The 16,745-nt window shown below is 40.5% G+C and overlaps 1 protein-coding gene across 2 annotated transcripts in view; it reads right to left on the bottom strand.

Annotated features, from left to right (window-relative positions):
- glsb (glutaminase b) overlaps positions 1 to 15,459 on the bottom strand; it is a 49,837-nt gene extending 34,378 nt beyond the window's left edge. For both annotated transcript variants that reach the window (XM_044366582.1, XM_044366583.1), the window contains exons 1-5: positions 15,032 to 15,459; positions 4,090 to 4,186; positions 3,796 to 3,917; positions 2,533 to 2,662; positions 1,039 to 1,118 (exon numbers count right to left, since the gene is read on the bottom strand). In XM_044366582.1, the coding sequence (XP_044222517.1) occupies positions 1,039 to 1,118; positions 2,533 to 2,662; positions 3,796 to 3,917; positions 4,090 to 4,186; positions 15,032 to 15,330 (728 nt within the window). In that variant the 5' untranslated portion in view covers positions 15,331 to 15,459. The remainder of the gene's footprint in view (positions 1 to 1,038; positions 1,119 to 2,532; positions 2,663 to 3,795; positions 3,918 to 4,089; positions 4,187 to 15,031) is intronic.
- Between the last annotated feature and the right edge of the window lie 1,286 nt (positions 15,460 to 16,745).

Below are 16,745 nucleotides of genomic sequence, written 5' to 3'. Positions count from 1 at the left end.
AGTCTGTGGATACACACAGTACTTGTAAATAGGATGAGTTCATTACCTGCCAACACTCCCAATTATTGCAGGAGTCTCCCTGTTTTTAAACCTTTCTCCAGCTGTGCTCCCAATTGGTAATTTTTCCCGTTAATCTCCTGATTTCATAGTGATACAAATCAAACGGGTGTTTCTCAGTTTCTGTGTGTGATATGCGTCAAGCTACCTGGCAACCGAACTAAGAGGCAGAGGTCAGCGTGAACAAACGACTGCCAACATTTTTCTCTGGTGTCTCCCGTATTTTCACCCCCCCTCCCGCTGTGCTCCTGTTTTGTTGTTTCTTCATAATTTGCATGTTTCCTCTCTCTTTATTATGAATAATCGTCATACACACAGATCCACAGGTTTTACATGTTTTTCTGACGTTACCCGAGTTGCCAGATGGTCTTTGAAACCCAAACTATATGCAAAATCCATACATGACAAACAATTTCAACCCATCTATCACCACAACAAGACTCAAAGGGGCGTATGCACAGCTGCTCTCTGCACAGGAAGTCTTTCCTCTTGACCTCTGTCCTCCTTCCTCTGCTGCTGATGTGATTCACTGCCTGCAGGTATCGCTTGATAGAGAGACGAGGGGCTGGTTCGTCTCAGCCGGCAGCAAAGTTTACAAGAATTTGCCAAAATTTAAGATACGTGGCAAACTCACAGCTTTTGTGTTATTAGCTGTGGTTGTGTAAAACATACTGGTGGTGGTTTGGACACTGCGGGCAAAGCAGTTGAAAACATTGCTTTTCTACATGTTCATGCTTGTTATCTTATCTTTCACTTCATCAAGTGTCCCCCCCCCCCCAGCCCCACCCCACCCACCTGAAAATACCTTCCACACTTTCATCTGATTTCTGACACTGAGGTTAAATAAGTAAAAACTGGCTTGTTAGCATTCCACACTGAAGACACTGGATGCTGTTTTGTAATGATTTAACTAACTGAGAAACATCAAAAATAATGTGCTAAATTTTAAAAACATCCCAGTATCCCTTTAATACTTCTCACCTCTGTCCGTCAACCGTGCACAGAGAGACGGCCCACAGGTCAGGGTTGAATTTGGCAAGCTGAGGAATGTAGTCTGCAACCTGAAAGAGAAGTATACAGCTGAAAGAGGGTCACAGTACACCGCTGACGTCTGCTGAGGCTCATGTTTCAATGGGAAGATAAAACCACTGACAGAACAACAAGACTGACAGAGGTCAAATCCTCGTCTGACGATCGCAAAGGAAAAATCCACCCTCAGGTACTCATATCAAAAGGAGCTATTTAAAGGCAAAGTGTTTTGTCTACTTTGTGTCTTTTATCTGTTTCCACTACCACTATTATCCCCTCAGTATGTCTACATCGAGCTCTTCTTCTGTTTGGTTTGGCTTTTAGTCCGCACATAGCTGACGTCTCACATAGCTCCGCAGAATGGATGGATCTAACAACGCGGGCTTCCTGTTTTAAGGGCTGATATACTCAAGGACAGCTTTTAGACTGGGTGTTCCTATATACTGTATATGTTGGTCTGCATGGTCATAAATTCTGGGTCAAACTGTGGACAGTCTGTGCAGACCCTAGCAGAATTGGGAAGATGAAGAAGAAAGATACAGAAAGTAAACTGAACTTTTGGAAAACAATGACGTGACCCTGCTGAGACACCGTCAACTTTCTGCCTCTAACCCAAGCGGTAACTGTCACGGCTTGAGGCTGAATCGTAGACTGTATATAAAGATGGACGTAGCGAGGTGAGACAGTGTGCATTGGAGCCGGTTTGAAGCTCGTAGCTGCTGCTTATAGTTGGCGCCATCTTTTCCATTTGAAGCCAGGAGCTTCCAAATAAAAAGTGTCGGGTGTTGCCTTTCACGCTCTGGAAACACACCACGCTACCTCAGACGGAAGCTAACGTGTGCTAACATTAGCTACGCAGCAATAGCAATAGTCTGACTCAGTGTGAGTCTTGGAACGAACTGTCAATCACGGCTGTCAATCAACGCCCACATGGCAGACATCACAGCTACTATAAGTCTTCAAATCTTTTTAACGAAGCAATAATTTCCAAAATATCAACCAGCACACTTATTAGAAGGCCTGAATTTAACAATTGAGACCAAAATGACTCGTTGAAATAAATGATTGACTTAATATTTCTAGAGAGAAGTTGACGCTTTTTGAATGGGAGTCAATTGGAGCTGTTTGGGTTTTTGCGCTTTCTATTTAAGATTATGCTGCTTTCTCCTTGAAACTGTTTTTTGTACAAATATTTGAAAGTAGTACTTAACTTACAGCTGCCGGGAACACCGCTACGATCCTTTTAACATGTTCAAGGGTGGAGTTTTTCCTTTGAATCGGAACACTGCTAGCAAACCAGCTGACTGCAGACTGAAGCCAGACTGTTACAACAGACTGATGGTAATGAATCTGTATGAGCTAATAAATAATAAAAATGATGGTCTGGAAGAAAAAACAAACAAACAAAAAAAAAAACAACCAAGAGTCATGCATCTAAGGTCACACCTGTCCTCCAGAGAGATTTTTGGCACTCTCATACAGTTCATCAATATGGGAGGAGAAGGACTGGAAGTCTGGGATGACGAACTTCTTGCGGAAGGCCTGAGTGAGCAGGACAATGTTGCTCTGGACACACCTGATGAATAAACAACAAATAGCATGCTCAAATACAGTGACTGCATGCAACTGAAGGAAAAAAAAGTTTGTCAACCAAGTTTTTAAAACCCTGATGTCTGACAAACTTCTGTGAATGTTAATAGAGGTGGTTGATGAAGAAGCTTCATCATAACATATTGGTTCATTGGTTCATCCGTGTAGCATGACCCAACATGAATCCATATAGTGATGAATGATCATTTTCAAACCACACGACTGTAGAAAACCATGAACATAGAGCCTGTGAGGGTTTCAGGGACGTGTCAACACTCGAGCTTTCTTGAGCCTTAAAAGAATTTCAATTTGAGCAAAATGTCTTTCATGGATCCATTTTTTTTTTCAAAGTGGCACTAAAACACAAGATGAAATACTGAAAGCTTAACTTCTGCTAGACAAAAAAAACAAAAAAAAGTGATTTGATGACTCGACACTTGTGTTGTGAAGGAAGGAAGGAAGTTGAGGGTTTCAGATTGAATACAGTCCAGAGTTACTATGACATTAACTGCATATCAGGGCATCCAGTCATGGTGTTTACCCCAGTGTGACATAAATCAGTGTCTTTAATGTTTAGAAGGTTAAATAAATCTGGTGTTTTTTGTTAATGTACAATATAAATCAAGAGTAAAGGCTACAAAGTGCCAAAAGCATGTTAGCGAACTACAGCAAACATCATTCTTTGCTCTTATGTCAGAAAGCTCTTAATGTTATGTTTGTGCAAACACATAATTCTTAATGTAGTGTTGGAATAATGAGAATACTGCAATGCCATTACAGTATTAGTAACATGGCGTCTGACACTAATTATGTCCTTACATCACATCCATTGATTACTCATTACTGCATTAGAAGGATCTAGAAGGAGAGGAGTTTCTCACATAAACAGAGCTGCTACCCAAATGCTTGTTTGTTGATATTTTTTATGTGTTTACAAAATAGTTTGAATTTTCTCATTAAAAAATATGGTTTTCAAAATGCAGAAAATATACTAAAAAGAGTTCAGGTTCTTTGGAGAATGTGATAAAAAAAAAGAGAAGTGCCGCTGTGGTGTCGGTGTGTATGATGGAGAGAGAGAAAACAATTAAGTCAGACAAGACAAGACAAGACGAGACTCACTTCTTGAATAGGTGCCTGTCCAGCGTAACGCCATCTGATGTGTTCTTTAAAGTTTCTTTGAGGGTTTCCATGCATTCCTTCAGTCGTGGATCTCCACTGCGAAGCCCAGTGGCTTTAAGAGCCTAAAATAATACAAGAGGAAAGTACAGGACAGTAAAAAGGAATAAGGAAAAATGTCATCTTGTAATGCTAGTGTGGTTCTGATCAGTGGTATGTGACTGCTGTAATGAGCTTATTAACGTGGTGAAATGAGCAAAAACCATCAAGCTGAACTCAATTTAAAAAAGGACTTACTGTGAGAAATTTATGAGCAGGAATCTTCTCTTGACCTTCAGCGACTGTATAGAAGAGCAAATCCTCCAGACTGGGGAGAATACCTACGTTTCTTCTCCTAGGTTAGAAAGACAGACAAAACAGTTTAAATAATGTGAAGGCATTTCAATGAGGTGAGAAATACATACAATAAATGAGCTATTATTCTTTTGTTATTTATGTAAGTGACTGTTTTTTTCACTGGCAGGTAAATATCTGTACCAAAATAGTCATGTAATAAAATATCTGGCATGATGGCTCAGAGTAAATTACTCATGTTTGTCCCTATACAGTGTAGACACGCGCACCATATCTGTTTTTACACGTGTCTAAACAGTGCCGTGAAACTGAGGGAGCGCTCGAGACGGTTTGAGGTGAAGGAGCGCCAGCCACAGACCGTCTCGAGCGCTCCTAGTTTCACGGCACTGTTTACCGTAATGGACATCAGCTACTCAACTTCACAGCTCTCCGCTAAACTGTCACCTGCCGCCGGTCTGCTGCTAGCTACCGTTAATAAAACAGCTATTATGTGGCAACATTTACAAGGAGTAAGTATATGTGACACAAAAAGGCAATTTATTATTTTGGCTGGTAAAAAATTTTGATTTTTTTCATCTACAGCCTCTTTCACACATAGTTCCCGGTAGATTACTGGGATAAACTTTCAGGCACCGCTAGTGATTTTCACTATTCACACATGAATTCACTATTCACTCAGGGACATTTCCGTCTGGCGCCTTTTCACACATGCCACGGCAATGTCGGGATACGCGAGGTGAGGGACAGTCCAGCAAATGGCGGTGATGCAACACTTACGGATGCCAACCGCTCTGCGCGGACTGAGAGGAGCTTCTTTATTTCTGAATCTGTCTAGTTTCCAGACATTATTGAAAAAAAGGAGCTTGTTTGCAAAAGTACTTGTATTGCTTGTTCGTTATCAAATCATCCTCAAAAGCATCAGCAAGGCAACAGTCAACAAGTCGCAGATACAAACACGTCATCAGTAGAGTCCTGTGATTGGTTCGCTCGCTCCACGTAAAAGCGTCTTACGTCAGATAAACGTAACCTTTACATGCTTGACCCATGGATGTATAAAGAGGACTGGATACAGTGTCGGAGGCGGGGCCCCGTTCATTTTTATGAAAGTTGCTCAGTGGCGCATGAAGCCAAAAAAAAAATCGACTTCCCGGTATGAAAGTACCCGGATCTTCCGCATTGTGCGGCCCATAGAGCATGCGCACTAGTGACTTTCGCTGGCCGAGTCGGCTACTTCCGGTTTAGCCCTCCGGCTAACTTGAATGGGGATAAATCAATTCAATCATGCGGCTCTTCTAGGCTTTTGAAATGTGATCGGACCAAACGGATTTAATTCTGATAGTGATACAAGTCATTTCGCGGGGTTTGTGACGCTCAGAAAAATGTATCCGCTGATTTACAGACGTCTCTTTCACAATGTAAGTCTATGGAGAAAAGTCTTTTTGGGCCAGTGTGCATCACGTGACGTTGTAATTACACGGTTTGGCCGCTATGTCAAATTGGCTTCAAAGCCTGGCACTCCTCCTGTATCCAGTTCTCTTTATACATCCATGGCTTGACCCTGTAATGTTACTGCTTTCATCCACAACACAGCCGTACCAGCATTTTCTCTGAAACGTTACTGGATCTTGAGGTGGGAAATTAGTGGTTACAGCTTTCCCTGTATATCGATCCCTGCTCCCATTCGTACATGACCCCATGCTGGAAAATGTTTCTGAACATTTCAGGGATAAACTGCATGTGTGGAAGGGGCCTTCCAGTCCCCCTGGGCACGTGAGTCCAAAAGTTCATTTCGGACTGTGTCACTCAAAGTAAATATAGTGCAACAGCGTAGGCATGACTGATATGCAGCCAGATTGCCCTTTAGCCCGAGCTACAATACAGCCTATTCCCACCTGTCTTCACAGAGTAAACACAGAGCTTATCTGTAGCTGCTGATAGTCTTATCATGTTAACGAGGGATTCCAGTGACACATAATATGCAATACAAGTGGAAGCATTAACCACAGAGATGTGTGTCTGTTTGTACAACCAAGTAATCACAGGGCTCGTCATAAATTAATTATAATATTCAGTGTTTCCTGTTGGCAGTTCTCCCTGATGGGGACCATTAAGTTTAATAGCTGGAAATCAGGAGATAATAATGTCTGAACTGGCACAAAAATGGGAATAATAAGCTTTAATTACTATTTTAATGAATTGATTATATTTTATATATATATATATACACACACACGTTATTTTTTATTCAAACATTTGTTTGAACGTCCAGCAGTGAACACTTCACTACGACCTTGACCTTGACCTATCAGTAAGCTAAGTTACACAAGGTAAAATGGAGGACACTAGTGAGAAAAGCCTTCCCTGAGTAGACAATCACGACACCAAAGCATCTGAGAAGCATGTGTGTGTTAGTATTTTGGGTTCTACACCGTAGATCGACTTTGTAAAAAGCAGGTGAAAGCCACTGATACTGATTCGGCCGTTTCCAGACTAACTGCAGCTCATCTTGGAAGGTCTCCATCAGACAGCAGCCTGATGGAAGAAATGCAGGAGCTTCTCAGATTTAAAAAAGACAGACTAATAAATGTCACCAGATGGAAAACCACTCATGACGTGATACGTCGTGCATCTGTGCAACAAGCAGCTGCGGCAGTCGTCATTTTTAAGAGGAAGATGTCCTATTTGGAATTTAGCACTTCTCAGTAGTCTATGGTTGAAGAACTAAAAGAGACACTGAAACCTTTCAAAGTGGCAACTCAGGCCGATATTTACCCCACAGCATCAGCAGCATGTCATGATATCTCAGCTCAGGGCTCCTGATGCGTCGCATAAATCAGCCATAAAAGAAGTGAGAGGTATTTAGGTATAGCTTATATGTTACACCATACGTATTTTCCAAGACGACTAAAATAGCGTGTGATATAGAGCTAAAGACTTCCTGGTCTGCTGGTTCTCCTGTTTAGTCCATCTTTCATCTGAACAGAGAACTTTAGTCAGCGATAGGTTATCACAAGAGATGAAGACACAAGCTGCCCTGGGTGCGACGGAAAGCCTGTTTGGGGACTTGTACAAATCAATTGACTTTGGCAAATGTAACGGGGACGCCATGCAGGAAGCTCACATGAAGGAGACTCCTCTCTCCTCTCTGCAGACAGAAACCCACTGATTTGAGAGATATAAGGTTCAACAGATCCCACAACTGTCAAAGCTGGCTCATAAATATGTGTTAATCGTCAAATAATCATAATCAAATAAGTGTTCTCATCAGTGGGTAATAGTATAAATAAAAACAGAGCCACACCTGATCCTGCCTGATTAAGTTGATAGACTTGTGTTTCTGCTATGTTTGTTGATACTTTTTTAGTTTAAAGCTCCTGTTGTCTGTGATTTGACATTTTATATTCAGGAACGCTTCTTCATCTTAACTCTTATTATTATTTTCTTTATGTTGTGTCTTCTATGTTATTAATACAGTAGCACTTTGAGTTTCACTCGGAACGAAAAATGCAGTAGAAATTAAATGTATTGTCATCATTATTATTATTATTATTATTGTTCTGATGCCTGAATACAGCAGTTTAAAAAAAATAACATCCAATTGTTGGAAGAATGTGATGTCAGACTGGTGTAATGTAAATTTAATAAACTAATATTATTGTTGTTGGGGACGGGCAACTAATTGCGTGTCATTTCAAATTCATTTGAATTTTTTGGAAGTCAAGATCTGAGTGAACTGTTGGCAGTCGAGTTGCATTATGGGTAATGTAGGCACCAGAATGCATGTTTTCTCACTCCTGTTGTTTAATATTAATATTTTTTATTTTATAAGTGATTTTATAAGTAATCTACAGAGCAGATATGTTTCTGTATGAAACAAAAAAAAAAGGCAATTTAATTTCAGTTGGACTTTAAATGCAGTTTTCAACCAACAGCTACACTTTAGAGGTGTCGTCCACCTGAGAAATGTCACACAAATGGAGGCTTGATAACCTTTCCTTTCATCCAAATCACCTCCACTCGCTCTGTTCGCCAGACACACACCATCAGTGAGGGTATAATAATTAATAAAATCTATTGGCATCAGTTAATTTGTTCATATCGCCACATGGTCCATTCATTCACTACACTGCATATCTCTTATTTTGATTGTGCAAACACAATGGCGCCCTACTACGTGTCGACTCACACACAGGTTTGGCGGGAGTGCCAGTGTTAGACAAGGCCTGAATTCCAGGGATTCTCTTGTCCTTAGCCCTGCCCCAGCGCTCTGCGGCTCTCGGATTAATAAAGCCAACATCGTGGCCCGTTCACACGCTGGTCATGACACAGCAACGTGGTCCGCGACACGGCAAACCGGGCTTAGACACAGATGAGGCACCCTTGTGCAAAAAAACACTAAAAGTATGACCGGACGAAGTGTTCGGAATGACATGATCAAGACAGATTTTCACACCGCTGTGGTTGGATGTGATAAAGATCTCGTGATATAAGCGCCTGGACCTTCGTGGGTGTAAATAAAAAGTCCAGGCGATAAAGCTGACGTCATTTTTTTGAACAATCCAATCAAATCAAAGTGTTTCTCTCTCTAAAACTAGTAGCAGCCATTTCATTTACACCTCCCTTATGTCTAATGCTCACCTGGCTACGGGAGCCTTTAAGCTCAAAATTGCAGAGTACACCGAGTAGTCGGGTCGGATCGAGGTCAGATCACATTCCCACCACGAGTTCGAATTAACTGGACTAAAAAGTGCAGGTGTGAAAACACCTTTAGAGGCGGTGGTCTCGATCCGGTCCCAGATTAACTCCGGAGTGGTTTGTTTGTGGTGGGAACGTGATTTGTCATTTGCACAGAAGGTCAAACAAGGCAATGACATCCTGAGGACATGATTTATGCTTCTGATCCAACTCTGCTGCACATTAACCACACAAGCTCATTTGAAATTTCAGTCTGCACGTCCTCCGTGTCTTCATCTCCTCTTTTTTTGGGCACATTTTCTGCTCTCCACAGAGTAAACACTCCACATATAGCCGAGGTAACCGCGCCAGAACATGTGCAAACAAACCAAGATCGACTGAAATGCTGTCCGTCAGGCATGCCTAATTCAAAGGCAGCGTTACTGGCCTGACATCTGTCACTAAAACAGCCCCTTTCATACAGCAGAGTCAACAGATGCACTGCAGAGTCACTAACTGGTTTGCGTACGTGTGTTGTGCAAGGATGATACACTTCCCATAGAGCGGAGGTTGGATTAAGTTCAGGTGAAGTGAGGATAGGAAATTTAAAAAAAAAAAAAGAAAGCATCTGTACGAATTGAGGCTAAATCTTCATTAATCTACCTTTATAAGCACACTTAAAAGTGTTTGCTTTCACAAGTGGACTGAAAAGTTATTCATGTTTGTGAAAAGCTCATTAACCACCAACAGGTTCTACTTATTGGACAAAGTGTGTTTGTATTTCTGCTCACATGGGCCACACGGCAGCACTTTGAGCAGCGACTGACGAAAACATGAGGGCAAAGTATTCATGCCGTTAAATCTCATGATATTCTTTCTATTTATTCTAGTGATAGAGAGCGCTACTTTACAAAACATGCATCTTCTGTTGATACAAATACCAAAAAAACAAAGGATTTCAAATGAACTGTTAACCCATAAACGGCTCTTTTTTTCTCTTCTGCAAAGTTTTTTCCATGTAACCAGCTCATTTATGTTTCATACAGTATGTGAACAACCAACCAACAAGTCTTTGTGTGTCATCCACACTGATAAATAAATATCAATTTTTATCTTTCCAAAGAAAGTGTTGCGCAGTTCCCAGTAAAAAGGACATGGGGGAAAACCAAAATGGAGCTCAATTTCTACATCATTCAGACAGCACATTGAACAAATCTGCTTCTCTTCTAGACTAACATACCGTCCAGTTCCAACAGTAAGTAGAGAAATGAAAGATGACAGCTTTTACTTCATTTTTTTTTTACAAACATTTATGTGTAGACAAGCTGCAGAGATGCAAGCCGCATTGTTCAAATACGTCCCAGAGTACCTTGCATCTACCTGGACAGTAAAAAAGTGAATCAACTTGCTTACTGAACTTCCTATTTTGCACGCTGCAAACATAATGGTGACACTGGATAACATACTGCCCTCCCAGCATTCATGTATCTTCAGGATGCATAGTGGTCATTTCTGCAGACCAGCATGTATTGTTGAGCACTAGCGATGCTATATGGCTGCATACATATGTGAGGTTAAGTTCCTTTCCTGGGCAAACAAAGATATTTAGCTACTGTTAACTCTGGTAACTCATTACCTGGACAGTGACCTATAGTGCATCGTCAGTGCTATATAGACTACAGAAGGTTTGCTCAGGGTCGGCACGTTACGCTGCACTCAATGTCATGAAGATTTTACTCAGAAACACTTGGTTATGAGCGTTAGTGACTGTCATTCCACAAAAATGGAAAAGAAAACTTGGCATGCGGTATCGTTAGATGATACGGCAGATGGTGGAGATAATTTATGCCACATATCCACATCATAATCCTGTGGTTTGTCTCAGTTTTCACCAGTCTGTCACATGAAAAGAACTAAACGGGCGAATGCGCCAGACTCTGTTTGAACCGTGCAAACAGATCAGGTGTGAATCCAGCCTGAGACACCTCAGTCGACTACATTTGCACGTTTGAAAATCCTCGTCTTCATCGCGGGCAGATGGCTCAGTCCATTTGCCTCTGGATGACTGCTCATTGGTGCGAGCACAACACTTACTCATTGAGAGTTTCCTGGATACCAGCTAAAGACGGGGCTGTGATTTTAAAAATCTCCTTCTGGGTGTTCTGTGACGTTTCAGTGCCATATTAATAATCAGTATTTTATTATTCATACAGCTAGGGCTGCAACTATTTTGATTATCAATTAATCTGCTGATTATTTTCTCTATTAATCGCTTCTCTAGGTGAAGTCTTCAGATATCTTGTTTTGTCTTGTTTATTATCATGTCTAAAAGTACACATTTGTCAAGAGTAAAACACCAAAGAAGTATGTGTGAATTGCCAGTTTTTGTTGTAACAATCTGGTAATTAAGCTTCTATAATCAGTTTTAGTGAAACGTGCAACTGAACTACATCCACCAGGGCTGCAACTAACCATTATTTTCATTATCCATTGTTTTCCCGGTTAATCAATTGGCTGTTCGGTCTCTAAAAGGTCAGAAAATGGTGAGAAATGTTAATATGCAACCTAAAATGTCTTGTTTTGTCCCGCTCAATAACTCACAACCCTTAAACACAACCACAACCTTTTCATTTCTGCCAGGTCTGTTCCTCTAGATGACACTAAATCTTCTACGCTGGTCCTTTAAGGTTCAAGAAGCAGATTGGATGCTGCAAAGATCTGGCTGTAATATTTAATTATCTCAAAGAGATAGAGAGAGAGAGAGAGAGAGAGGATATCCTTAGTAGGCCATACCAGTGACTTAGCAGCAGGTTTTATTTCACTATGCACTGTGTGTTAGAGCTTAACACCACCAGTGGCTATCACTTTCTGTTCCTGTCATGTAACACAACAGTAACTTGTCTGTTTTTGATCTCTTAATCTTTCCAACCTCTGATCCAACAAATTGCTCAGGCTAAATGGCTCTTCGCCAAGGAAGCTCTTACTGAAGAACATAACTTAATAACACATTCTGCTACCGGTTGAAACCACACAACAGCTCCGATCGTTTGTACTTTCCACCTTAACTCATTTAGAGCTGCGACAATTAATTAATTAGTTGCCAAATATTAAATGAATCGATTCGTTTTGAGGCATTTTTAAGAGGAAAACCGCCAAATTCTCTGATTCCAGCTTCTCAGATGAGAATATTTTCTGGATTCTTTAGTCCTCTATGACAGTAAACTGGATATTTTTGGGTTGTGGACTGTTGGTCTGGACAAAACAAGACATTTGAGGGCGTCACCTTCGCCTTTGGGAAACAGTGATGGACATTTTTCAACATTTTCTGTGATTTTATGGACCAAACAACTAATCGATTAATCAAGAAAATAGTCAACAGATTAACTGATAATGAAAATAATCATTAGTTGCATCCTTAAATTCAGCACTTTCTCGCTTACAGCTCAGTCTACAGCTTGATAATTAAACCCTGATGTGTCAAAACATGTAAACACTGCTAAATTTCAGAGACCAGTTGTTGTCATGAACCACGCTTCCCTCTGTGATTTATGCTGTCAATCTTCATCAGTGATCTGACAGGTCACAACATTCCCATCACGTGTGTCAACACCTCTTCTTGTGCTGACTACGTAGAAATCACTGGACTGATTCCAACTCTTGGGAACAATGCGTTTCCGAGGACGGCGACATATATGTGCACATATATTCAGATGCTCCACATCAGACTCAGGTGACGAGTCAAGTCAATATAAAGTCATCTCAGGGCACTTTTCACACAGAGCAGGTCTAGATCGTACTCTAATGTACAGAGACCCAATATTCCCCCATGAGCGAACAGTTGGCGACAGCGGTAAAGGAAAAACTCGGGAAGAAACCTCGAGCAGAAGCGCGCTCTAGGTGGGCGGCCATCTGCCAAAAGACGCCTGCTTTGTTTATCCCTTCAGCTAAAAAGTAACAGTTGCTGTTTGCAACATACCACAAGCTCAGTGCCAAGATGTTAGTAGCTAGTCGTAGCTAGTTTGTTTTTTAACATCTTGGGACCATGTTGGAAATAAATGTTTTCACTTTAACATGTTATCCTTTGGATTTTGTTTATGTGTTTGTAATCCATAAATAAATCATATTCTATCATATCATATCATGTCTGCTAGACTGATCACGACTACTGCGGGCAAGCCCATGAAAGTACCTTACATTTGTTGGTATCTCTTCCTGAAAAGTGAGGAAATCTAAAACTACTCTTCATGTCATGTTTCATTAAGTCCGTTAAGCGGAAAAGATTTGATTAGAGAGTGAGCTACTGACCCAGAGAGGACTCGGGTTATGTGAGTGCAGACTCCGGAGAACAGCATAATCCCACCCCCAAAGTCCATATTTTAGTGATGTAGCTTCATTTCTAGGTCAGGAAATATCCCAGTGAATTAAGCTGCACAGAGCTGACTCATAAAAACTGTATCCCTTCAAAAAAGGGAAACACATGGACTGCAGTCACTGTACAGGCAGCCAGCTGGCTAAGACCATACTACTTTAAATGCAAAATGGCAGATTTAAATCCAACAAGGGTGAACGGGTTTGGTTTTTAATTATGGGCGTTACAAGGTAATATTAAACAATGGGACAATTTTGCAAACGCCAACAAAACAGAACTGGATTTACAGTTTCAGTGTGAATCTGAATAAAGAGCTACGACATCCCATAATGACATAGATTTCACTAATTTATCAAAACCACAAGTGGAGTTTTGTGCACTTACAACATGCTTCACAGTAATTGACTAAAATGGAAGACCGCACCTCTCTTTTTAACCATACCTCTCCGAAAATACCCTCACCAACCAGTGGAAAATATATATAAACACATCACAACAATTTGGTTCAAACCACTGCTCAATGAGACTATTGTTTCAAATCAGTTATTTTGGTAAAAGTTTTTATATTTTGGGAAAATATGTTCTGAGACGTGCAGAAACGTGTGTATCTGTAAACTTGTAGATGTGTGTTATTCTGTAATTATAAATGGTAAATGATAGAAATTATTGATTAATAGTCAGACACAAGTGCCGAGACTAAAACGAATGGTTTAATCTGGAAACTGTCACTTATATAGCAAGATGTTTCAGGTTTTAGTGGCGCAGCTTCACTATTTCTAAGACATTATTTAAAAAAAGACACATTTGGCAGGGAAATTATAAAATGGGCAAATATGCACAAATGGTTTGCATGCAATTTAACGGTAAAATTGCAGGGCTGGAGTGGATTATTTTACATATTATCCTGTTATTACTATATTTATTAGTCTTATGAAGTGGTTAAACCACACACAGACAAAAGTGGACTTTTAGAGAGCAGATACTGTCAGTGGTCTGGAAGCAGCCCTCCAGCTGGGACCTGCAGCCACCTCAGTGAAATGAGTGGGAGGTCACAGTAGAAACCACTAGAAGCCATTCAAACCAGTTCACACACACCAGCCAGGCACTGATCATTATTGTAAGCCACAAATCAATTATCCTAAGAGGTTTTATTCCACCTCTATGACAGCAGTTGACATAGTTTGTGGTTGGATTTCTTTATATTTTAAGGTCTTTTCTGTATTTCGTCTGTATACAGTTTTCAAGCCTATTAAATGTGGATAAACTGCTCGCTATTTAAACTTGAATATGGATGTTTTTAGCCTCCACTTCATCACTGATAACAGGCCCCACTTTCACTTTTATTAACAGCCCACTACCACGTTGCGTGTTATCTCCACAGGAACAGATAGCTAACCCAGCGTTACATACAAGCTGGTGAAAGCCAACTAAAATCCTAATTAACTTCGGGTTAAGTTGCCGTGTGGGTATTCCAAGGTGCTGTATTTATTCAGCGACTTGGCACAAAGCCGGTAAATGGAGGTCACACATGGTATGATAGCTGTTGCTATAGGGGCGGTGCGGTTAGCTAGCCATATTCATATACATTACGTATGTGTTTAAAGGGGAGGTTATTTTGTCTATAGGTAAGATACTGGCTTCTTGTGAGAAGATGGTGTTAAGTTAAGTAGTAATTGTGAGCTATTTAATGCTGTTTTAATACAGGTTTTGTGACGGTTGGCGCATACATCCGCTAGCGGCAAGTGTATGCGTCATGACTCGCCATAAACGCTAGCTGTAACATCACATCATGGAGCCGGGCAGCTTATTGCGCGATGACAGCACTTGGGGAAAAAAACCTACTTGTCACTGGCTGCTTCACCGCTGACTCCATCCTTCTTCAGCTGTTCAGCGTCCAGCTCCACGGCGCCTTCGGTTTTCGCGCAGTATGAGCGGAATGGCGCGGCGCAGAGCGCGGTGCGTTGCGCGGCGGCATGGAGAACCTTCAGCTGAGTGGACGCGGCTCTGAAATCAACGGAGGCGGTGCCGAAGCAGCAGCGGTGGGTCGGTAACCAGGTCTTCTGTATAGAGCCGGGCAAGGGACGCTTGAGGGTGGCTTCAAACAACTCCTTCAGCACTGTCGAGAACCTAAAATGTAACATCTCAATCCTGTCAGGCAGTTAGAGAGAAAGTCTTGGGTCCAGATATTTCCAGTAGCGACTACAGGCTCCCTAAGAAAATTGTCCAACCGCTGCGACTGTCTGAGAGGCGATGACTCACAAACCGGCGCGCGGCCAAAAATAAATAGAGGCGCAAGTTCACGCCCCCTCCGTTCCTATTGGTGGAAACGAGGTTATGTCCGCATTCAAAGATAATATATGACGCCCTCCTATTGGCTATTGGACACATGCCTGTCAATTCCTGTTTAGAGGACGAACGAACCGCTTCACACATACCTGTCTAGTCTGATTATAAATGTGGCTTATTAATGACAGTAACGTCAACCTTTGACTATAATCAGATCCTGTATTAAGCTAATTATTCTCATTTTTACTCTATTTTCCACTCATGTTTTATTTATCATAAAAAATGATACATTATTTATATTGTTTTATTGTTTTATTTAGCCTTTATTTAAGCAGGAAAAGTCTGATTGAGGCTAAAAAGGCAGCAGCACAGCATATATGTGTGTGTGTGTGTGTGTGTGTGTGTGTGTGATATATATATATATATATAATATCAGAATTCGTCACAAGTCATCAACATCAGGGGTCAAACAGGGGTAATCTGCAGCACGATGTGTCTTTCCTCCATGTCATCATCTATTTATTTATAATTTATAATTTATCAGTCTTCTTCTTCTTCTTCTTCTTCTTTGTCTTCTTCTTATTATGATGATTATTATTGCTGCCACACCCTTTGCAGACTGATAAACAGGCTTTTTGTTTAAATCTTTTTTTCCCCTCAAATTGCACCTAACATTCATTATTTTATAGTTTGCTGTTTAAATCGGTAGTCTGCACACAATTTAGTGATAATTTAAAGTAAAATTAAAAGTTCCATCAATTATCATTATTATTATTATCATTATTATTATTATTATATAGCACATGAATAAAAGAGTAAGACATATACAGCTTGACATTTTATTCATTATCATATCTTTATTAAACATATATGTACTTTTATATGTTATTTTATACTGTTGTATCTGTCTTTATAATATCATAAATAACTTTCTGTGGGACTTCTGACCCACAAGTGTTGACAGTTTTCATTTTACAGCATTCACTTGTGTAGTGTACATTAATCTTCATTAGAGCTGCAACGATTGGCCGGTGAATAGACAATTAATCTCCAAGTATTTTGATCGATTAATCATTTTGAGTCATTTTTTTTTTAAAGAAAAAATGATAAATACTCTGCTTCCAGCTTCTTAAATTTGAATATTTTCCGGTTTCTTCAGTCCTCTATGACAGTATGACTGAATATCTTTATGTTGTGGACAAAACTATACATCTTAGGTTGCACCTCGGGAACATTGATCAATACGTTTCACCATTTTCGGACATTTTAT

The sequence above is a fragment of the Thunnus albacares genome, chromosome 11, assembly GCF_914725855.1.
Source record: "Thunnus albacares chromosome 11, fThuAlb1.1, whole genome shotgun sequence".
NCBI lineage: Eukaryota > Metazoa > Chordata > Actinopteri > Scombriformes > Scombridae > Thunnus > Thunnus albacares.
The sequence above is the reverse complement of the archived record's forward strand: the minus strand, read 5'-3'. Positions and strand labels throughout refer to the sequence as shown.